General features: G+C 43.3%; 1 protein-coding gene across 10 annotated transcripts in view; it reads right to left on the bottom strand.

Annotated features, from left to right (window-relative positions):
- Window positions 1-24,677, bottom strand: part of FRMD1 (FERM domain containing 1) — a 73,973-nt gene that overhangs the window by 4,507 nt on the left and 44,789 nt on the right. For 7 of the 10 annotated variants that reach the window (XM_077347197.1, XM_077347179.1, XM_077347168.1 and 4 more), the window contains 11 exons: window positions 23,944-24,034; window positions 19,657-19,736; window positions 16,093-16,169; window positions 12,270-12,456; window positions 9,646-9,801; window positions 6,681-6,746; window positions 5,480-5,548; window positions 4,720-4,894; window positions 2,929-3,261; window positions 2,695-2,796; window positions 1,123-1,202 (listed from right to left, as the gene is read on the bottom strand). In XM_077347197.1, the coding sequence (XP_077203312.1) occupies window positions 1,123-1,202; window positions 2,695-2,796; window positions 2,929-3,261; window positions 4,720-4,894; window positions 5,480-5,548; window positions 6,681-6,746; window positions 9,646-9,801; window positions 12,270-12,456; window positions 16,093-16,169; window positions 19,657-19,736; window positions 23,944-24,034 (1,416 nt within the window). Of the gene's footprint in view, window positions 1-1,076; window positions 1,203-2,694; window positions 2,797-2,928; window positions 3,262-4,719; window positions 4,895-5,479; window positions 5,549-6,680; window positions 6,747-9,645; window positions 9,802-12,269; window positions 12,457-16,092; window positions 16,170-19,656; window positions 19,737-23,943; window positions 24,035-24,677 lie in introns of all 10 variants that reach the window. The other 3 variants (XM_077347231.1, XM_077347241.1, XM_077347223.1) reach the window with 3 other exon arrangements.

The following is a 24,677-nucleotide window of genomic DNA, read 5'->3' as shown; positions in this document are numbered from 1 at the left end:
ATGAAAATATCATGGCAGGCTGAACTTCAAAACCTATAGGAAACCCTTGTTTTTGACAGATTTGTATCTCTAAGGTTGTACTGACTAAGAAAATAAGAAATGGATTGACCAAGAACCATTCAGTTTTAGCAAGTGGCCACCCAGAGGCCATCATGTCTTGCTTGTAAGAGGCATGAGCTCTCCTGTTTTGTTTGTCCTGTGTCTGGTATTCAGAAGCACTAATTCACTATTCTCTAACACACACACGCACACACACACATAGTAAAGCCCACTGCATGCTGTAAAGCAACAGGCGCTAGCTCATGGTTTGGTGTGGTTCTGTGACTCACTTGGAAGCTGAAGTACAGAACATGAACGTACACCAATCTGGCAACTTTACCTCCTCTCTGCAATGTTTCCTTGACCTAAAATACGTCAGGGGGTGCTGTGTGGCTGGTTGGGTGACTGTGGAGGCATTATAGCCTTTTGAGGCCCCACTCCAAAACCTCAAGGAATATTTCTAACCCAGGGGTAGCCAATTACTGCTCATCTCCAAACATAAAGATCAGCTTCCCAGGCAGAAATGGTGGCAGAATCAGACCTTCATGAACTCACTTCTTTGGAAGTATAAACTACCTTGTCTACCTTCAAATGAATCAATCATAACTAGGCTCTTTTTGTGTAACTGACAACATAAGGAGTTTAATCTTACTTTCAGATCTCCTCTGTTAGAAGATTACATTTTAGAAATGTTCTTAGCTGAGCAATTTGTGCTGGAACCGCAAACCAAGAATGAACAACCTTGCTGTAGCCCATGGTCTCTCCGTATGATGGCCACCACATTTTGGAGTATAATAACATTTACATTAAAATGTGGAGATGAAAATGTTTTTATAGTCCAGAATATTGCTTAAAGCCAAGTCCAGGAGCTAACCCCAACCCCATGCTTTCTTTATTTTGGCTTGCATCCAGCTTCAAGTGATTTATGTTATGTTTTATGCTTAGAAATCAATGTTCCACAAGACAAAATCCCAGAGCCTTAAACCCAGAATTCTTCATCAGTATTTGGCACCACTGATCCTACTGTATTCACTCACTTTGCTATCACTGGGTGTGAGAAGAGGTGCTCAGCTTTTATCGTACCTGATGAAGGGATTCCACACTTTGTCCTTTGACCTTTATTAAGGTGACCTGCACTACTGGAAGAGGGCTCCTATTAAAGGCTGTGGGAACAAAAAGAGAAGTCATCAGAATGATATGAGCAAACTTGAAAGAAAAATGTGGACTGAAGATTGCAAAAATATTATGTGCAAAAATGAATGGCAGCAGTTGTGCATTACAACTTCTAATAACTGATGACAGGCTGAAATTATAAGCTTGGTGGAGAAATTTAGGCAAGGTTATTATTAGAATCATAGAGTTGGAAGGGGCAATACAGGCCATCTAGTCCAACACTGTGCTCAATGCAGGATCAGCCTAAAGCATCCAGTATCTGTCCAGCCACGGCTTGAAGACTGCCAGTGAGGGGGAGCTCACCACTTCCTTAGGCAGCTGATTCCACTGCTGAACTACTCTGTGAAAATTTTTTCCTGATACCTAGCTAGTCCGATTCTTAATGTACTTTAAACCCATTACTGTGTGTCCTATCCTCTGCTGTCAACAGAAACTGCTCCCTGCCCTCCTCTAAGTAACCACCTTTCAAATACTTTAAGAGAGCAATCATGTCCCCTTTCAGCCTCATTTTATCAAGGCTAATTTGGTGTTATCTGTGTCATCCAGATCATTGATAAAAATGTTGAAAACTACCAGTCCCAATACCAAGCCCTGCGGCAATAAGGTTGGGTGCTTAGGGTGCCGAAGCGCCCAACCCTAGTGGCAACCTACTGCTCACCTCTCTTCAATATGATGAAATACCATAGACAACAGCTCTCTGGGTGCCATTTTCCAGTCAATTCCATATGCACCTAACCATCTGAAAATCCATTCTATAGTTCTCCAGTATACCCATCAGAACATCATGGGAAACCTTGTCAAACATCTGATAATATTAGAGTCTGGTCTGTGAAAGTCTAACAGGCTCTTTTGACTATGAACTTCCTTGGCCACCCTCCTCCTTCTTGGAGGACATGGTTACTCCCCCACAGGATCCCCACCCATTCACCACATCCACCAGCTCTTGCCTGTTGGTCACTATTAAGTATAATATGATTGAGCCTCACGTAAGTTCTTCCATTTGATTAAATTGTTGGCTAGGCAGGCCAGAAAACTGCACAACTCTGGACATATAACAGAGTTTGTTTTCCAGCACACATCAGGGAAATTGAAATCACCTATAATTAAAAGCTCCTGATGCCTGGATATTCTATCAAGTTGCTCAAAAAGGTTTGCTTGCCGAGAAACATGTCAAGAGTATCAGCAGAAACATATCAATAGTAGAGGGTGTATGAAAAACTCACAGTTTTTCTCTGTGGCTCCCAGTCCCAATTATTTCAAATTACAATGCTTGAGATACCTTCTCTCAAGCAGATTCCCTGCTCTGCTGTGCTCAACAAATTTGGCCAAAGGGTACTATTGGAATTTTGATACAAGATGCATCACACAATTTCATGGGGTTTAGCTAGAGAATTAGGAAGCCTCGAAAAATAAAATATAATGAAACAGGATGCAAAGTAGAAAATGATTCTCAAAATCTTGTCTCGCTTTGACAGCACACACCATCTACTGCAAGAGAATCTACTGGTGATCCACCGATGGGCTCTTCTGAGGGAAGCTCATCCACAGGTACCTCTTCTGGCTCATCCACTGCCAGTTCAGTCTCTAGAAATAAGGCAAGAAGTTGGTGTGATGACCCATCCTTCTCTACCCTCATCCCATTCATTCCATTTGCCATCTTTCTCTTTTAACTTCTCTGCTGCAGAGCACAGCCACTTCAATCATTCCTTCTCTTACCATCGCCCTGGGATTCATCGGCTTTGCCTTTGCTGCTACTATTAATGCCCGAGCTCCCATAGCTGACAGTTGAGCTACAGGACTTCTCCTTCTGAAGAACCTGATCCATGATGAAGGGCTCATCCACAGACATCTCCACAGACATCCGATGCCTCGAGTCAGCCTCAATGCCAGATGTGTGTGAACTGCTATGGCTCTCTGTTGACTGCCGAGACAGGCAATTGTTCCTTTCACTTCCTCTGCTGCTTCCGCTGTCATGCGAACGCTTGTCTGAGGGGTCAAGATCCATCTCCAATGTGTCGCTGATGTAAGATTCTCGATATCGTTTTTTCTCTATAAAAAGCGGAAAAGAGAAAAATAAAAACAAATCTGATATCCCTTATTTTAAGGGACAGATAAGCAATTTAGATTATAGGATTACAAGAAACATAATCTATCCAGTTTCCCTCAAAAACTATAAAAGAGGGCCAAGATCTATTAACGGGGGGGGGGGGGGGGGTTTGAAGGTTTCAAGGCCTCCTAGACTTCTTTGGCTCCTAACTTGCCCCAACATCTTGCTTTTCTACTAACCATATTTAAAGTTTTCCGAATATTGGTGCAGAAAACTGTATAAAAATTTAATGCATTTATTGGGAAACCCCCCCCCCCCCCCAGAAACAAAATGTGAATTCATTGCTGCTGGTTTGTATCATGTATTTTGAATGCAAAATTTTTAAGTTTCTTGGGAATTGTTTAAATCCATACTCATTATTTTGGTGTCTCCTTTATTAGGGCCATAATGTAGTACAGGGTAGTACTAATGGAAAAACTGCTCATCACCTACATACAACCAGAACACCCCTAATCATCTCTAAATCTGATATTCTACTTCATAGACTCCTAGAGAACCTGCCAAGCATTCCAGATGTTTCAGGTATAACGAAGGGCCCATGCAAAGTTAACTGCTTCCACAGGGTGGCACTCCTCCAACCAAATAGTACCAGATGGCCATAAAACAGATTGCAGAATGACCAACTAACAAACAGAAAAATGATTTGAGTCTTAGCAAGTAAAGTGTCTTAACCTGGAATGTAAAAACCAAAAGAGTAGGCAGCTGGCAGATTTACAGGGACAGAGGCTTCCTTGGCTGCTTACAACCGGGTCCATTTATTATTGTTAACAATGCAATTTTGTGAGTAGTTAAAATATACTCATTTTAATATTTGTGAAGCCTGATTTATAACAGCTGAAAACTGGAAAGGGGAATATAAAAATAAATACATGGCATGCTTAAAGAGCCTTAAGCAAAGGATTCACTGTACAAAAGTGGCACATGAGGGAACCTGGGGCCCTTCACACAAGGCACAGTCTCTCATGCAAGGGATGGCTTCAAGGAGAAGAACTGCCTCTGGCAGCAACCTTGACCTCCGAAAGCAGGGCTCTCATTTAGTGCATGTTCAGAGATGATGGTGCCCTTCCTTCTGCCTTTCCCCTCATATCCAGTGATTCCACCTTTTTTATGTAAAGGTATACACTTTGATGTTACATATGGACAAACCGTAGTTTGCTTGGGAACCAAAACGTAAGCTCAGGATTTGACCCCAGTTTGTGACTCTAGTCTCCAGGAAAAGGAAAAGATAGAAACGTATGAGCCCATGGCAAGTGTCTGGGATGGATGACTGCAAATATTTCGAGTCTGAAATTACCCGTACTGAACTGTGACTCAAAGCCACTTCCTGACCTGACTTGTTCAATACAACGGACGATGGGCTATTATGCCCTCTGCAAACATGAACCCTCTCCGTCCCTTACCTTCAGCATCTTCCAGCAACTGGATCTGCTTAAGCACAGGCTGGATGTTCAGAAAGAGTCGGTGGCTGTTGCTGAGCAGCTGCAGCAAATGCCGAGACCGGAAGGGACAACCTGTGTAGTAAATCAGCTTCCGGGCAGAAGGCAAACCATCTGGCTGGATCACAAACTTTTTCCCCTTGAAGACAAACAGAGGGGAGGGGATTTAGGAGAAATACTGAGTGAGTTATCAAGATTAAGCCTCCCTAAGATTCAAAGAACTGTCTTAAGTATTCAAGCTGTGCAGCAAGTATGAAGGATAAGAACATGTAAAAAGTCACTGCCTGAGGTTGGCCACAGGGATTCAGTCCCCCCCATTTGAACATCTTCCAAAAGCAGAACAAGACTAACTCAGTTTGCACTGAGGGGGTTAACTTTTTTTTGTTCATATTTGTTCTTTGTACAGAAAAAGAATTGGTTTTTATACCCCGCTTTTCACTACCTGAGGGAGTCTTAAAGCAACATACAATCACCTTCCCTTCCTCTCCCCACAACAGGCACTCTGTGACTTAGGTGAGGCTGAGAGAGTCCGGAGAGAGATTGCTCTGTGAGAACAGCTCTAACAGTACTGTGACTAGCCCAAGGTCACCCACTGGAGGCATGTGGAGGAGCGGGGAATCAGATTAGAAGCTGCCACCCTTAACCACTACACCAAGCTGGCTCTCACAATGAAATCCAGATAGCGGGTGATCCCAATAGCTTTGTCAAGTTCCACAACACTCACCAGAAATGCAAGTTTTCCAATATGTGACCAGGGGAAGTCATACAGCAGTTCTCGAACATGGTCTGCATCCTGCAACATTATCAAACACCCAGAAAAACAGAGAGAAAATATTGTCAGAAGTATAATGGAGCCAAGACGGTATTTCACAGACGGTATAAAGCATGAATCATAGAATTATAGAGTTGGAAGGGACCTCCTGGGCCATCTAGTCCAACCCCCTGCACTATACAGGACACTCACAACCCTATCACTCATCCACTCTAACCTGCCACCTCCTGCGAGGGAGGTGAGCCCGAGAGAGCCCCGACACCACCACTCCGCGAGAACAGCTCCATCAGTGCCACGACCAGCCCAAGGTCACCAAGCCGGCCGCACGCGGAGGAGGAGCAGGAAACCAAACCCAGCTCGCCAGACTAGAAGTCTCCTCCCAACTACTACATCAAACTGGTTTTTGTGGACTTCTCCTGCATGGATAAGTTCTCCATCTGTTTGGCGCCGGAGTCTTGCGTTGGGAGGGGTGGTCCCAATTCTGCTGTCCAAAAGCAGCAGATCACTGGCTCACTTTTCTCTAACATGACACCCCCTACCTCTTGGGTTGCCAACCTCCAGGTGGAGGTGGGAGATATTCTGGAATTACAGCTGGCCTCCAGGTGACAAAGATCCGTTCCTCTGGAGAAAACGGCAGCTTTGAATAGGTGGCCTCTATACCATAGTACCCTGCTGATGTCCCTCTCTTCCCCGAGCCCCACTCCCAAAATCTCCAGGAATCTCCTAACCCAGAGATGGCAACCCTCTCCCCTTTTCAGGCTTGCTGCAACCCAGTTGTGGACCAGGCCTGCTAGCCGAAGACCAGTTCCTTAAGCAGCTACAGTCAAAGTGAATATGCAACATGGATATGCAACAGAGTTCAGAGTGTGTGCCAATGGTGGCAAAGAAAGAAGAGAAAGAAGAGTTGTTTTTTATATCCTGCTTTTCTTTACCCTAGAGAATCTCAAAGAGGCTTACAATTATCTCCCTTCTTCTCCCCACAAGTTGTATTTTGTGACGTAGGTGGGGCTGAGAGAGCTCTGTCTGGCCCAAAGTCACCCTGCTGGCTGCATGTGGAGGAGTGTGGGGGGGATCAAACCCATTCTCCAGATTAGAGACCGCCACTCTTAACCACTATACCATGCTATATTCCAAATATTTTATAACCTCTTACCTGATAAATCTGTATGCCTTTAAGGGTCAGGCCCAGGATGATAGTAGGACGATCCTCTTTCTTATCCTAGGATATAAATAGAGGTGTAGCATGAAATATAACTCCTTGTGCACAGTTAGTGGCCACTGCTATTTATAAGTGTGGCTGGGTCCCCTTTCATTGGGCACATATATTGCTTGGTCTGTGCCTCTTCTTGGAGAGGAAAGATCTTGCCAGTCCTCACCCATGCCCTCATAACCTTTCAGGCATGCTGCTGAAATGCCCTGTCCACAAGATGGTCCTTGAAGACAGCTCAGAAGCTTCAACTGGCACAGAATGCTCTGCTTGCTCCTGGAGGGTGGGAGCACCTAGACTTTAGTTCAAGGATGACTGTACTGGTTATAGGTCAGCTTCAGGGCTCAATTCAAAGTCCTGGTTTTAATCTTGAAAGTGATTAAAAATCGAAGGCCAGTCTACCCACAGGATCATACCTCCCCACCTACCCCAACACTGCCAATTCAGATTTTCATTGAGTACTCTGACTTGGAATCCATCAGTGTGTGAGATCCAGTTGACCACAGTGAGGAGCACCAGGGTAATGGAGAGGAGGAGGCTCATCAGAGCCCTTGTGACTTCAAAAGAAGGTGCCTTATTCAGAAAGGCATTTGGGAGAGGAGGTCAGCTGAGCTGACTACTTAATTGCTCTTGTGACAGACACTTCAGTTCCTTGTAATTTTGTTTTTATTAACAGCAGCCCTGTGATTTTAATTAAATTTGTAAGCTGCCTACAGCGTAGGATGAGGCAGGATCTAAACATTTTAAATCAGTAATAATATAACAGGCATCACTAATGGCAAACCTGAGTTCTTTGGCTATACATTCTTTCTTTTCTGAATGTTTTAAATATGTCCCTTCTCAGTTTGCTACAGAGCAGCTGCCATAAAATTTAGGATCTAGAGTTCCTTTTCTCTCTAATATTTGAGCAACGGTAAATGTTTTGTTTTATAAAAGGATAGCCCATAGTGAAAGTAGAAATAAATTCCTCTCCATACAGTTCTTGTGCACGTTATGAGAATATCTCCCAAAGATTACTTTCAACAGTCTTCTCTGCCCAAGTAAATGTCATCTTTTTCAGAGGTGGGTTGACAGAGAGGGACGCTCACCCATGCCCAAGGAGAGAAGAACACCCTGGAAACCTCATTTGCTGCACTCAGTTGTCAGTGAAGTCAAGCTCCAGAGGATTACCAAGGAATGTTACAAGGACGACAAAGAGGAGTTCAGCATGTATGACCTTGGTTGCCCACATCTGCTGTAGCTAATAATCACCCTATGAAGAACAAGCGATGGCTCTAAATTAAGGAATCACCTCTTTCTCTCTCTCGTTTTCTTTAAAAGGTCTCATTAAACTGTAGTTCTTTTGCCCCACCTATGCTGTAACTCCTGAAATAAGAATTTATCAGAAGGCCAGAAATGGAGCTTAGGAAACAAGTGATTTAGCCTATGGAAAAGACAGCCATTTACCATGACTTTGTAATCTTGGTTTGGAACCTATACTTAAGATTTGTGGGGTTAGCACAATAATGAAAAATTACTCTTGTCTTTCCCTATAGCTTATAATGAACAGTGATAACAAAAAACCCCTATCTGTTAGTATATGTAAAATGCAGCCTTTCATACACCCCAGTATTTCACGTCAGAAATTCAAGTACTACAGCAACTAGTTTCTGATTTTCATCATTCTTAGGGATAAAGAAATCTTGCCACATGTATTTCTTCTCCATTATTCTTATAGCTGTCTTAAGAAACACTTAAGTGGTAAGAAAACACAGGAGGGGACAAGGGATTCCCAGTCTTTTAGCATTAGGGGCTCTGTATCTTGTGTAGTTCAGGGAATTTTGGCAATGGGCTTCTGCAACCCCTGCAGCCATGTGACATGATAAGCTGCACATGTTGAAATCCTCTTTTCTATATAACAATTAGAGAAGCCTGACTTTGTCAGCTGCTTTGAGACACTGTTAGGAAGGAGGATAAAAACCACATAAGTAATAACCAGAGTTATCAACAACCTGAAAGGGGGGGGGGGACATGTTGTGTCCCTTTAACAGAGGCTCAATGTGTGGAAATAGGCAGCTGAAGCTTTTCATGACACAGAGGTCAAAATATTCTTTTCAGCTTCTGTTAAAGCACACATGTTCTCCAGGTTGCTGGCTATCCGAGTAACAGCTCGACAGTGGGGAAGACAGGTTTTGAGAGTTTGAGAAAATTAGGGCCAAAGGATGTCTTATCCTGGAAACCAGTAGCAAGATCTCCCATTGTATCTTTGATCCTAAAGAGCAGCTGAGCAGGGAGGGTGAGCAGGTGGGGAGGACAGATTTGGACTGGGGCTGCAGCACTGAGAAAAGAGTTTCATCTCCCCTCATGACTTTTTCCCTGTTGACTCCCCCCCCCCCCTGCAATCAACCCTGTTTTCAGGGGGAAAGGGGAAAAAAGGCAAGGAGCACTCCCGCTTTCTAGGCTCAAAAATAGATTGAAATATCTGATCATGGATTTCCAATGGGATCCTTTGAGGAGCCAGAGGGCAAACTGAACATAAAACTACAAAATAGATTGTTATAAAGAAGAAGAAGAGTTGGTTCTTATATGCCACTTTACCAGAAGGAGTCTCAAAGCGGCTTACAGTCGCCTTCCCTTTCCTCTCCCCACAACAGACACCCTGTGAGGTGGGTGAAACTGAGAAACAGCAAAATTGCTAGTATATTAATCAGTTTGAATCTGTGAAATTTAAATCAAAGGGCATTATTAATTTTAAAGGTTATTTTGGCCCTGACATTGTACTGTAATCAAGAATGAAAATGTTGACAGACTTTCCTTTTAACATGGAAGTTCTTTTCCAAGGTCTCTCGTACTTTCCCCCAATAAAAATACCTATGTGGTTCCAAGTAGTATATATTTGTTTTAAATATCATTGATCAGTCAATCAAATAACCTTCTGAAATCTGTAGAAGTGAACAGGCACATCTTCTAGCAAACAGGATTCCTTGACATATTTCAGGATAGCTTCTCTTGTGGTCAGGCCTTGCTGCTCCCGGTGCATCTCTGGAGCATGCTTCAGGATATAATCGCTCCCTCGCTTTGCAATTATCTGCCACCAGGGAAAGAAACAACGTCAGCAGCAGCTTCCTCAGCTTCTCTTCTACAGTCCCACAAGAGAAGACAGCTGGGATCCATTGTGTGTGTGAGACAGAGTTCAGAGAAAGGTAACCCACAGAAACTTTTCTGGCTAACTTCAACTGCTGTATGTGGTTAGCATAAATACTGTTTAAATGTCCCTCAGAAGAAGCGCCAAATGAATGGCAGAAACATTTAGCATGTTTGTCTTTAAATACAAGAGAGAGAAAAACATTTAAAAATCATTACTGAAGAATTCATTCATAGCTTACAGAAAATTTATTCACAGCTTCCAGCTAGGACCCTTAGCTGCTATTTCCTATCAAATGCTGCTGTTTAACCCAAATGACTATGGAACTGTGACCAAGAGTTTAAAAACTCAATTTGGTCTGCCAGTATAGATCAATATTGTAGTACAGACAATGCAACTAGGCGTAAATAACTTCCTAATTTGATTTATTACATTTTAATCCAACCTTTCTTCTGTCATGGCACTCAAGTCTGTTCCCATAATTTTTCCCATCCAGGCATTACCCAGGTTGAGAACCTGCTTGACTTCAACCATGTGTCTGCTGGATCATGTGCCTTCCAGCCACAGAATGGGGACTACTAAGGAAGAGCTTTAGTGCCTGTAAGAACAGTGAAGCTGGGGGGGGGGGGGGTGGTTCTCAGTGTAGGACTGATAACCCCCAGATGGAGCCTGGAGATCTCCTGGTATTACAATTGAACTCCAGAAGACAGCAATCAGTTCCCCTGGAGACAATGCCTCCTTCCCCTTCTCAATTCCCTCCTGTCCCCAGGCTTTGACCGCAAGATCTCCAGGAATTTCCCAACATTGGGTTGGCAACCCTATTTCAGCATGGTGGGAAGCTGAATGGTAACCATCAAAGGGGGTGCAAGTCCCATTCAAGGCCAGCCACCAGCTGCTGTCTGCAAATTAATAAAAAGAATGGCAACATACAAATCACAGGGATGTCAACATTCCTCACTCCTGCTTCTAGAAGTCAGGAGCCACTGGAAGTGAGCTGGCAAAAAGAGAGAAGGTGGCTGTGCTAAGGGAATCTGGAAAGGTGTTTTCTGTAAAGGCTTGCAGCAGACTGGGTTGTGCTACAGCCCCCTGCAAACTTCATTGTGTGGAGTCTTCGTTGAGCATTCCTGTGGGAAGACCATTTAGGAGGCATTCCTTCCAGGCTGGATGTGGGCCATAAAGGCTCACTGTCATTTAGGCTGTAAATCTTCCCTCCCTCCTTCCTTGGATGTCACTCAACACAGAGTCATTTCAAGCTTTGTGGTTTTGTGTGGTTTTTTTTGCGAAGGAATAATATTCCCTTGAAGGGGGGGATGTACCTGCCTAAGTACAAACTATGCTTTAATCACAGGGAAGTTCCCTTGCCATCTCTAATCAGATCATATAACTTTGATTACCTGCTGCCAGGAGGTCTGGTCTTTCTGAACTGCCTCCTGAGCCAAGAGGTCTGAGTCTAGGAGTTCACTGGCTGCTCACTGGCTGTTTTGCACCTCCACCCCTTACTGTCAGTCCTTATTGCTCTCTTTTCTCTGTCAGGCTCTGCTGCAGCCTTGAGCCATGGAGCTGAGCCTCAAGTTTTTCATGCCCCACCACACTCCAGTTGACCCGGGGGCAGGGAATGAGGCGTGCCACTGGATGACACATTCTGTCTCTGGCGGGAAATTATCCAAGGGCTCTGTTTGCAGATGGAGAAATATGTAGCTGGGAATCTGCCTTTGACTTTGCCTTGTTTGCAAGCTTGAAAATATGCTGTGATAAGGAAAAATCGGTACTCCCACCCTCCAACAGACATATTGCTAGAACCAGCTGAGAATGGCCATCCATTAAGTAGGACAAAGGTTGACTGGGACTGAGGTTGTGTTAGGATCTTGTGCCAGGAAGAGGAGTTTATTAATAGGAGAAGTCTTGACTTGCCTTTGCTTTTTCTAACCTGTCTCTATGAGATAACTCATTCCAGTATTTCCTGGCTGTCAAAGGATGATACAAAGTGGATTGCACCAGGGATTCAAGCTAGAGAGAACTGGGGTATTTCCATAGTTCTCAAGGCACTGTGTCATCCATTGGAGAGAGTGAGCTACTGGGTCAATTCAGACACTCTGCTCACAATCAAAGTCATAGAACTGAATAAGGGGATAGTGGTCGTGAAGAAAAATGTCTTAAGACTTCCCTAAGTCTTGCTTGCTCCCCAGGCAAGCACATTCCCACCAGATCTCGGAAGCTAAGTAGGGTCGGCCCTGGCTAGCACTTGGAAGGGTGACCTCCAAAGAATACCAGGGGCAGGCAATGGCAAACCACCTAAGGATGTCTTCTTGCCTGGCAGCCAGACTTATCATAGGATCTCCTGGCTACCAAAAACCCACATCATATATGATACATAAATAAATAAATAATGTTCCATTCTCACTGAGACTTACCCACTGTGGAAAGTAAGCTTGGGGTTGAAAATAGTTCCCATTATGGAAGTTTTCCTGGTAGTCGCCCACATCAGCTTGCAGACCATAAGCAGCTAGCAGGAAGTAAATTTCTTCTTTGTTTGCACACCGAGACCTCAGCACTTGTTCCTTGAGATTGCAGTAGTAATAGTGTCGTGCTACCTTGTCACTGTATGATACAGAAAAGGCAACATTCCTCAAAAACAACCAGCAGCAGCCAAGAAAAGCAGCCACCTGAATGGAGTTCTGCTGCTGTGTAATCATCCTTCTGAGGACAATCTATACAAGGCACATTTTTATCACCAGCATCTATCGTTAGACAAAGGGGAGGGGAGAGCAGGACGGCAGTGGGGCAGTTAAGAGACGGCAGGGGAGCCACCAGAGGCTGTTATTCCCCCACTGAGATGGGAATGCTCTACTGAGCATGTGTTGCTTTCAAGATGTCTGGAGTTTCAAGATGTCTGGCGAGCACAGAGGGAAGGAATGTTTGCTGTTCTAGCTCCCGAATTGGGATGGAGCAAGTGGCAGGCAGGAGCAACAGTGAGATGGTAGAAGAGAGAGAACTGTAAGAAGACTGTATAGTTAGGTTGCTTTGCATTAACTCTGGAGCCTCTGAAAGCAGTAGAATGAAGGCAAGTGGGGTGGAAAAATAGCAAGCAAAATCTCCACAGTACAGGGGGAAAAAAGTAGGTTTGTTCAGGTATAAGCAGAAAGTGTTTACACAGGGTAAAATGATGCACTTAATTTTAGTTCCACTGAAAGCCTGACCCTCTTAGCCTACTGAAGGGCCTGAATGCAGCTTGCAGTAGTGATAAAAATACATTCTGTCAGTTGCTCAGTTTTAACATTCAGTTCTGCATGGTCAGGTAGGGTGGCTTGATACTGGCAACATCCAACATTTCAAGCGAATACAGCTTAATCAAATTTCAAATTTTCCTACACCTCTTACATTTCCCCCCTTCATTATTGGCACTGCTCAAAAAAAGGAAACATGGTTCATGACTCAGATGCAACCCCCCCCCTCAACACACACACACTAAAGTTGCCATTGCATGTATGGGTGCTCTTCTTCACTACTAGGGCCAAAATGATCCATACTTCCCATGCCAATGTTTCCTGCAACACAAGCAAAAAATGTGAAAGGGAGACACATGTCCATACATACCTGTGTGCTGTGGGCTAAGGAGGGATTCCAGTTGCATATGAAAAGTGCCCAGGGGGATCAAGATTGCTGCAGAAACAGCTGCCATCTAGCTACAGTAAATGCTATGGCTACAAAGTGAGGGACCATTCTAATTTTCACTGCATCAAGAGAGCACTCTTATAAGCACAGTCTTGCCATACTGGAACCTGTACTAGTTAGCTTTCCCTCTTCAACTTATCATGCTAACTAAAAATATAATAAATCTTTGAAATAAATATTCAAAAACATTTAACCATTTAACAATCACAGATAGTGTTACAATGGCTGAAGGACTCATTCATATTGCAGCTGCTTGTCTTGGGGTTTAGTTCTTTGTTGTGTTCCTAAAAGTGACATTTGCTGTGTTGATTTTTTGTTTCTGCTTTGTATAATTCAACAATTTAACAAATCCATTAAACTAGACATTTGTAAACAAAATTGAAATTTACAGGCATAATTATATATTTAAAAAATGTACATGATAGGAAAGGAAAACTGCACCATGAAGAGGGACTGTGCCCCTAGTCACGGGGAAAGATGGGAACAATTACTTTCTTACAAAACAGCAAAGGGTGTCAACCAGGATGAATAAATCCATGACATTCTACCACAGTGGTTATCAACCTGTGGGTCAGGACCCCATTTGGGGTCGCCTGGCCCCTTCTGGGGGGTTCCCAGGTTGGTTGCCAAGGCAGTGGCAGGTGGCGGCAGGCAGCAGGCAGTGGCCGCGGCTGGCAGTGCCTGACCATTGAGCGCCTGTCCGTGCACGTGCGCATGCTGACCCCACCGCCGCAATTGGGGTCGCCAACTCAGAGCGGTCTACCATATCTGAAACAGTCATACAACTGCTCTCTGATATCAGTCTACAATATTCTAATTTCTTGAATTGGCAGCTAGGTTATTTTGTCTGAAACTGTTCCTGGGATCAGTGAACAACTGATCTCCTCAATTCTGGAGATTCTTTAAAACTGCTGTTAATCAAAGTTACTGATTCTACAGCAAAATATTTTCAACATGAAATTGTTGAATCAAAATTCATCGAGCTCTGACACCATCTCCCAAGCACTTACTAAGGACCTTAGCCATTATTGTTGTTAACTAGCTTAGCAAAACTAGGGAGACTTCTGATTATTGCTTTTCTTTATTATACTAGTTTCAAAGCCCGCTCCTAAGAACGGGCCTTGAAAGGGCCCCCTCCCCAGGCCCCCAGCCAGGCAGCTTAAGGTGGCTGGGGGCCGCAGCTCGCAGCCAGAGCAAGTGGGGCAAGCAGGGGCTCCTTAGCAGAGCTCCTTAGCAGGCAGTCATCAGGCTGGGAGGCCCTCTTCAGCAGGCCCAGAGGTCCTCGTTAGCAAGCCCTCCACCACAACCCTTTCCCTAGGGCCTCTCCCCTTACTTGCTGCTGGCTCCAGGCACTGAGGCGTCTGAGAGCAAAGAGGCTAGAGTCCAGGGACAGAGGGTGGGAGCTGCAGGGGCAGGGCCAATCAGGTCAAAGCTGGTTACACCCTGATTGGTCCTATTCTAACTCGCACAGCCAGACATGTCCCACCCCCTAGGCTGTTTCACCCCCTAGACTGTTTCACAAATATATAGAGGAACAACAATGGATAAGGATTCCAATTCTGCGTACCGTATATACTCACATATAAGCTGACCCGCATATAAGCCGAGGCACCTCATTTTACCACAAAATCAGGGCAAACTTATTGACTCTCATATAAGCCGAGGGTGGGAAATGCAAGTTACTGGTAAATTAATTGAGGCACCAGTGGGTTAAATGTTTTTGAATATTTATTTCAAAGAAAAACAGTAAATTAGTTCTGTAAGTGCAGAAGAGGGGCAGCAAACCAGAGCAGAGCAACAATACCTGGCAACCTATTACAACATCAGCTACCAAACTGGGAGAATGGACAGCTCTAAGTACAACTACAGTGCCTCCCCCCCCCCCAAGGAACAAAACACTGAAATAAAGAACTGTAAAAATCAACTTTTAAAAGAAACACAACCCCAATAAGAAAAGGCAAACAATACTGCCCCTCAGAAAAAAAGATTAAATAAACACTAGGAGAAAGATACAGTAAAACCCAAAGCACCCCCAAAACCCACCCCACCCACAGAAACCAAAATAATAGTTTGGAAGAAGTGAAGGCAAAAGGAAAAGAGAGATCAGAATCCCTCAGTCAAACTGTTGCTGCCCTACAAGCAGCCAGAGCAAACATCAGCTTGCAAAAGATTTGCAAAGCAATATAATGATTGGCTGGCTGGGAGCAGGCTGTTATTTCAATTACCGTATATACCCGCGTATAAGCCAAGGAGGATTTTTTCAATGCTGAAAAACTCGGTTTATACTTGAGTATATATGGTAATTAAATCTTACTCTGTATTATTCCATGGCCCTCTGACTCCACGGTCCACAATTATTAACTGGTAATAGTTTTGTGTTTGTGAGTGCTTTTGCTACCAACCTAAAAATTAAAAGTGCAAAAATAAACAGAAAATTTTGCATTAAGTACAAAGTGTTAATAAAAATCCAGTTTTGCTTTTCAAGGGTAGAGGGATGGCAAACATAACAAGGGTAAAGAAATATAAGTATATAACTCTTTTCAAAGAACAAGATAATCATACCTTATAACCCGTCCATTTTCTACATAGTACTGCACTCTAAAGAATGTAACCAGGGGAGGGCTGAATTTCTCTGTACCCTTTAAGAGAAACCGATGAAAAAAATAGTCAGACAATTCCACAATAAAGAAAATCTTGAGTCTATGTTACCAGTAGGAGTTTGGTGACATATTCCTCTTCTCCCCTTATCCATTTTATTCTCAAACTAGGGGCAAAGCCCATTGTATCTAAGAATACAACGGGCGCTAGAGCTTGGAAGTGGGAAGAGGAAGGGGAGGAGTTGTCTGGTCTGTAAGGGCATGGGGTTGAATGTGTGTGTTGTGTGGGAGGTTGTGGTGGCGTAGTGGCAAATGAGGCCATGGGTGTGGAGATATGGGTGTCAAGAACCTGTAGTTTGGAATGTTTGTTGAGTGTGGGAGACGACTGACCTTTGGGAATTGTGGCATAGTGGTTACAGATGAGCTTTTCAGAGCCACGTCTTTAGATATGTGAAGGGAAAATCAGACTGGAAACTCTTCTTAGGGGAAGATTACATGGCAACCAGTTCCTCCCAGTTCTGCGTCATTCCCCTTCTTGTGTGAATTAGGCCACAGACACCAAAATGTCCCCCTGCCCTAATACACATGGGATAGTCACAGTACACAGGTGTCCACTCTGTTCCTTCTGTCTCAATTTTTTCACTGTTGATAAAATGTTATGTGGCCACATGCTTCTTTGATGGTTGCTCCTTAGAAGAAGAACTGGATTTTGGTACCCCGTTGTTTGCTACCCAAAGGAGTCTCAAAGCAGTTTACAAATACCTTTTCCCTTCGTCTCCCCACAATAGACAACCTGTGAGGGATGTGGGGCTGTGAGAGGTCTAAGAGAACTGGGAATGGGCCGCAGTGGCCCAGTAGGTCTCAGGTGTCTCAAAGCATTTTCTAATCATCTTCCCTTCCTCTCCCCATAGCAGACTCCCCATGAAGGAGGTGGGGTAGAGAGCCTCACATGGAAGCTGGCAACCCTAAGAGGAAGTCTCTCTGTGCACAGCAGTCTTGACCTTAGTAAGGTTTTTTATACTGTTTTTTTTTTATTTGCCAGGCCAAGATTGGAAAAAGTCAAGTCGGTTTCCATATCTCTCCATCCATTTACTTGTTCACTATTTACAGTTTCAGGCTGTAAATATTTATTTAGATCTTCCTGCACTTTCCAGACTCACATGGTCTGTCTGTCTGCACCCCAGAATACAAACAGTTGCTGGTAAGGGCTGGCCCATAGCCCAGGAGGGACACACCTGCACCACTCCGTCCCAACTGCAGGCAAAAATGGCTCCTTTGAGGCTGGACTCTGAAGCACTGTAGGATTTTGAAGTCTCACCTCCAAACATCCAGGAATATTTCCAACCCAGGGGTAGCCAACTTCCAGGTGGGGCTTGGAGAGCTCCTGGAATTACAGCTCATCTGCATAGTATAAAGATCAGCTCCCCAGGCAGAAAGGCCTACTTTGGACAGGGTTGTGGTAGAGAAGAAACATTTAAGGCCTCCCACACAGGTTGTTGTTGAATTGAAAGACGAGGCCTACTGCACAGGGTTGTTGTGCAGTTGAAACAGGAGACAAAAGAACCTCCGCAACATGATCCAATTTTGTCAGCAGTTGGACATGACAGTTAGGAAAGCCTTGGGGCGAAAAGGGCTGGTGCAGCCTGTCCAAGTCTCTGTTCTCATGGCCCTTGGCAGCCCTACTGACCTCCTCTCCCTGCGGCGTTCAGGGGTAGAGTAGCAGTGATGCCTCCAGATTGCCTCTGGCTGGCCTGGGCTGGGTGGACGGGCCCTGTCAGAACTTTGGCTTCGTGCCTCCTGACTGGCTGGAACTCTGGTCTGTCCTTGTGAGGACCCAATCAGAAGGCACGAAGCACCTTCCAATTGGGCCCTCACCCAGACTGGGCCCGCCCACTCACCACCCACTTAGGCCTTAGCCTTTTATGTTTATAAAGCAACAGCTGTATAAAGATGTGTTACCTTATCAGTGAAACAATATAATCTATTGGCTTATTTCAAAGATACTGAGATTAACAAAGATTTATTTATTTGTTTATTTATTTATTCAATGTTTAGACTGCCCTCCCAGTGGGCTGACTGCAACCGATTCATTGATCAGGGGTTTGGACTCAATGGACTCTATGGCCCTTCCAACTTTATGATTCTACTAGGGGCAAAGCCCATTGTAACCAGGAATACAACAGGCGCTACAGCTTGGAAGAGGAAGGGTAGGAGTTGTCCAGTCTGTAAGGGCATGCGGTTGAATGTGTGTGTTGTGTGGGGTATTGTGGTGACCAATTCCTCCCAGTTCTGCATTCAACGTCATTTCCCTTCTTGTGTGAATTAGGCTCCAGACACTGAAATGTCCCCCTGCCCTAATTCACATGGGGTAGACACAGGTCCGCCCTGCTCCTTCTGTCTCCATTTTATTTACAGTTGATAAAATGTTCAGATCAGGGACAGCCAACCTCCAGGTGGGGCCTGGAGATCTCCTGGAATTGCTGCTCATCTCCAGACTATAAAGATCAGGTCCCCAGGCAAAAATGGCTGCTTTGGTGGGTTGACTGTGTAGCATTGTAGGGATGCCAGCTTCCAGGTGGGGTCTGAGAATTCCGTGGTAGTATAGCTCATCTCCATGAAGTTATGCTGAATGGAAAACTCTCTCCCCTCACATGCATCCCAACAAAAGGAATGTATGTGGCCCCAGGCTCCCCTTGGTTGCTTGGCCGGTGATGTCTGCCCTTCTGAAGCCTGAGGCCTAATAAAAGTGGATCACCTGGTTTCCCCAAAAGTCTCACTGTCTACTTTCCTGTAAAGCTAACTCAACTTGAAATACTGGGCCACTTATGCCTTTGAGTTCATTGGACCTTCCTGGGTATTTTTTTTTATTTACTAGGCCACGCTTTAAAAAAGTCACTGCAGTTCCCATGTCTCTCCAGCCATTTACTTGTTCACTATTTAGTTTCAGGCTGTAAATATTCTTTATTTAGATCTTCCTGAACTTTCCAGACTTGCAGAACGGATGCTGGTCTATCTGTGTGTTTGTCTGCACCTCAAAATACAAAGAGTTTCTGGTAAGGACTAGCCAAAGGCCATAGCCCAGGAAGGACACACCCGCACCACTCCACCCCAACTGCAGTCTGTGAGCCTCCACCATCATCTCTAGATTGCTGCTCTCTAGATTATAATGATCAGCTCTGCAGGCAAAATGAGTAGCCATGTTAGCTATCCCCATCCCATGAAAAGCTCTGGTTTGCAAAGCAAGCTACTGTTGTGGGACAGCTACAGGGGTAAGTTGAAAAGCTGGCAATCCTGCCCTTAATTTTAATCATATTATGTTCCCAAATTTCTGGCCAGGAGATCATTGCTAACTGACTTCTGGTAAATTTACAGTAGCAACATTTTGCAAAGACCACTGGATATCACTGAACACTGAGGAGGCTATGGAAACTGTTTCCAACTGTGGTCACAAGCTTTGTTTGCTCTTGATGCAGCAGTGTCACAAACATGTGTCAAAACACAATTTATTTTGCTTCGTCACTTCACTTACTTTGCTTGTCTCTTTCTTCCATTCTTTTATGAAGTATTTGCAAAGTTTCTGCTCCAAGTCAATAAAAACATATTCGTTGTCTGAGAAAAAAGTAGAAGTAGTAATAGAAAATGGAGGACTTCAGGGTACAACAATTTTAGCACGGTATGTACCAGATAAAAACCTGTCTAATGCCAGTAGCTATGCATCAAAACAGTAAATAATCAAGCTTGGACTGGAATGGACTCTCTGCTGAAGGGAGCTTTGACTCTTGAAAGCTCATACCCCTCAAAATCACGCTGGCCTCTAAGGTGCCACTGGACTTGAATCTAACTGTTTCTTAAAACCACCTATAAATCTTGGGGACTGGGCAGAAATCTGAACAGCTCCTTCCCAATTAAATGTCATGATGTATCAGCCTCTGCTAGCCAGATGATATATATAGCAGGGCAAAGAAAGGAAGAATATTGCTCTGGGTTTTCCAAGATCAAGTGCAGAGGGCATGTCCAACATGGTGCTTCAAGTTTTCAGAATACTCTTCAGTCTCTCTTGTAGAACACTAATGTTTGGGAATAACTATTTTAAACTATACTGCCAGCTAAGTCAGCCATGTTTCATATCCACCATCAAAATTTTATATCCTCCCCTTCTTCCAGGGAGTTTAGTGTAGTGTACATACTTTTCTCCCCTTCCATTTTCTCTTCACAGTAACCCTGTGAGGTTGAAAGGAAGTGAATGCCCCAATAGTTGCTCATAAGCCTCACATCAGAGTGGGAAACTGAACATGTGTCTTCCTGATTGCAGTTAAAAACCACAGAGAAATTCCTAGAGATGTATGACATTATTTCCTGTTTTTCTCTAGAAGTGATACCATGCTGTTGACTGGTGGTGATTTAAATTTTTTTTCTCTTGTTCCTGCTCTGAACAGAAAGGCAAAACATGAGGCAAGGTCATGGCCTCACAATATATAAAATGGCCAAATATTCACATGTAATACAATGGACAGCACACTAGATAAAATACAATGGTGACAAAGGCTTGCTTAGTTCAGTCACATTTTCCCACTCTAACGTCCTTCACGACATTATAAGGGGAAAACAGAGGAGAGGACAATCTAAGCCGCTTAGGGGAGAAAAGTGGAATATAAATGAAGTAAATACATAGATACACACATGGCACCTTAATGCTTAGGCATGTACATGTACACCTATGTGCATTAGAAATGTACTATACCAGCCTCCAACTTACAAAGATTTACATTCTAGAGACCAGGGATAAAACCTGAAGAATGGCAAATTTAACAACTCATTCCACCAATCTTTTAATAATAAATCTCCACCTATCCCCCAAATGGGAAAAATTAGATTTATGAGAGACAAGGATCAGTCAGTATACAAATTATCTGTTTTAGACATAAATAGCTGGCGCATATGCTTGAAACCAATGGCCTGGAATGAGACTCCCTACTTGCTACCAACATTTGGAAGAAAGGCAAGCTATAAACCCAATAATTAGAACAAAAATAAATCTATAATACATGGCTAGGATCACAGAGATTATGTCACCCAAAAAGGGCTTGATGAGGTGGGAAGAACTAAAGTGGGAATCATTTCTTATGTATGCATTAGGGGAGGGGAGGAGATAACCTACATGACTCATTAAGCTACTTCAGAATGTTATAAATTGTGGAGGTTTTCCTGGCCTTCCTCAGCAAAGAGCCTTCCTTTTTCACCTCTTCTCCCTCATCTACAGGCTGCTGTCCTCCCTTCAGTGCAGGAATGCAGCATTACATTCCTGCTCTAATGAGGTTAATATTGTCAAAATGCCAATTTCCAGTGTAATCCTCAAGCTACAAAAACCTTCCCCAAACTTTCTCACATAAAAGCTGTTTTTTATTTTTTTTAAGTAGATTAAAGATGAAGCTTACGGTTTGTCATACGGTTAAGGTGCCTCTTTTTAATGTATTGTTCTGATTAAATGAAACTTGAGCACTAATTCAATCTGCTTAAGGCTGGAGAGGAAACAACATACCTTAATCATCAACACAAACTTGTAAAGTGACTTTTGCAAAACACACTAATTTTGGAAGCATTACTATATTTCTGGCACATAGGTATAATTTGTACCAGGGTCGATAGTGCCAATGCTCAGCCAGTGAAATGCTTCCTTTGTGACTATGCATAGTGCATTTACTGCTTCAAACTCCACAGCTAAGATTAGGGAGGAAAGTCTCCAGACGATTTCCAAGCCAACTGGGGCCCTCCAAACTTATTTCAGAAACTATCATGAAGAGAGATCAAGATGGGTTGATATGTTTGTCTGTAGCAGTAGAAAACAGCAAGAATCCAATAGCACGTTAAAGGCTAGCAAAATTTATGGCAAGGTATGAGTTTTCATGCTGCACTGCTTACTTCTTCAGATAATTTCAGTAGTGACTCAGAGAAGGTCATATCCTGCCACAAATGATGTTAATTTTTAAAGTGCTAGTGGGTTCTTGTTCTTTTCTACTGCTAAGTATCATGAGGCACTGATAACAACTCTGCAGATGGTCATCCCATATAGAAATGGGATGTTTAGGCCCACTGGCTCTTTCCCCAACCTCCACATATTCAAAGTCCCATTTATACATAACCTGCTGTACAATCTGGGACCACCATCTTTACATTTTATTTATCTTCACTTATCTCCTGCCTTTCTCCCCAATGGCTACCTAAAACAGCTTATGTCATGCTCCTCTCCTCCATTTTATTCGCTCAGCAACCCTGTGAGTTAGGATAGGCTGAGAGTGTGTGACTGGCCCAAGGTCACACAATGATCTTCCATGGCACAGTAAGCATTCAAACCCGGGTATCTCAATATTATTTATTTATTTATTAAATTTATATCCCTCCTCTCATTTGTGTCTCGGGGCAGCATTGTTAAAAATACAATACAACACAAATAACAATAAAACAATAAAAATAATTACCATTAAAATAGTAACATCCAGCAAACTAAATAGAAATTAGCCGTCTTCCAGCTTCATTGGTTCCAAGTAAAGGTGCAACCAGCTGACCCGGGGGGGGGGCAATTGATGGTGTTGCAATGGAGAGGGGTGTTTGTGTGTGTAGGGGGGAAGCCTGTCAAAATTTACAATGCTATAGCATGCAGTGATTGTGCTGGCCTCAACCGAGTGCTTGGTGGAAGTACTCCATTTTACACTCCCTGTGGAATTGCTGGAATTCTGAAGGGGCCCTGGCCCTGGTCGAGGCCAGATGCACTTCTTGGGGGCCGGAGATGACTAGCCTGTTGGGGCATACTCAGACAGGCAGTCCCTTAGATATGCTGGACCCAGGCCGCGTAGAGTCTGGTTAATACCAACCCCTTAAACCTAATTCAACTGGAGGTCAATGCAGCTGCTGGAGAATCAGTGATGTGGGTCCCCCATGGTTTTTGAGTGAAGACCTGGGAAGCCGCATTCTCGGCTGACCCCCTTTCTACTAAACTTTTTTTAAAATGTGGTGTTCTGTTCTGTTCGTTTTTAACTTGTTGCATCCTATCTCAAAGACCAGTATTTTAGGATAGACATAACTGTTCTAAAATAAATGCATCCTTCATGGAGTTGTGATTGGCTAGGGCTTGGTGTTATATATGCAGTCAGGAGCCATCCAGATTTATGTTTGAAATAGCCCTAAGTAGTTGCAGGTAGCTAAAATATCCTTGCTTAAATATATGCTGTTAATGTAAATACCTGTAAAATCCCAAATCTGTTTATCTTTGTAAAAACTTCTGGGAAAGTAATTTATTTTGAAGGAAACCTTTATAGTGATAAAAGGGGAAATAACTAATAGGTTGCCTGTTTTTCCCCTCAGGTTTTCTGGGTCTGAAAGGACATATGTGTGAGTACATTGGTGCCCTCCAAGTATCAAGGTGAGGTATATAACATCAAATAATATTCACTGAAATAACTATTTTCTTTTTGGTTAACAAAAACGTTAGTTGACTTTAGAGTCTTAATATAACCTTGTAACCAGTGAAAATTGGTCAGCTAAAACTAAACTATATCTAATGGTACAAAAAATGATTAGAAGAGTTACTGAAATACGTTTGAAAGCATCTCTCTCTGTTTATCCTTGAATAGGTATGCTCACAGATCAGTGATCAATGGATACCCACATGATTTTTATGATACTCCGAGCTACTGACCATATTCCCCTTAATAACTGCTGAAGCATAGGCACAGTTCTCTGCCAAATAATTTACCTCCATATTCATATAATTTCCTGTACATTAATTAGAATATAATATTTCCATAGAATCTTTCCTTACTTTTCAGAACACTGATACCGAAGAAGTGAGGATCTTTAATTTGAAGTAAGTCACAAACTTTCTGAAAGAGTTCCTGTCCAGTGGCTTTTACCTACAAAAAGTTTAACATGAATTATAAACAATCTAGCATTTCAATAGGTTGCATCAGAATTTCCCAGGCTGAGATGATTTATGGACATGTGGACATTCAGATCAGAAAATTTAGGAGGGGCAAAAGCCAAACTTTTTTGGGTGGGGGAACTGCCTTATGACAGAACATACCACTGCATCATGACATTAGACAGCACACACTACTGCGAAGCATAGTTGCAGTTTAATTGGAAACAATTATGCTTGCAGTCTGAAACAATGCTTATTGTTCACATGTCTATTTCCCTCACAATTACAGGGCTTAAAGAAATTTATTGTTCGTTGTTTACCCAATATCTGGACATTGGAGACCACCTGCAAATCTGATCAATCATATAAGATCCCTGTTTGGTCATGGGGAACTAACTCACTCTTTTCAGATATTCTAAATGGGAAGTAGGGTCACAGTTAGGATATCTGTCCCCAAGCATATGTACATGGATTAGAATCCAGAATTCTGATTGTACAAAGAAAGTTGCACACAGAGACAGACAACTTCTGTATATACATTCCAATGAAAGTACACTGGTTTAACACACCATTGTGATGGCGTGCCCCACCCCAACACATATCCATTTTAAGCCTTCAGAATGCCTGAAAGGGGA

The sequence above is a fragment of the Paroedura picta genome, chromosome 1 (assembly GCF_049243985.1).
Source record: "Paroedura picta isolate Pp20150507F chromosome 1, Ppicta_v3.0, whole genome shotgun sequence".
Taxonomy (NCBI): domain Eukaryota; kingdom Metazoa; phylum Chordata; class Lepidosauria; order Squamata; family Gekkonidae; genus Paroedura; species Paroedura picta.
This window is presented reverse-complemented; position numbering and strand designations above follow the sequence as displayed.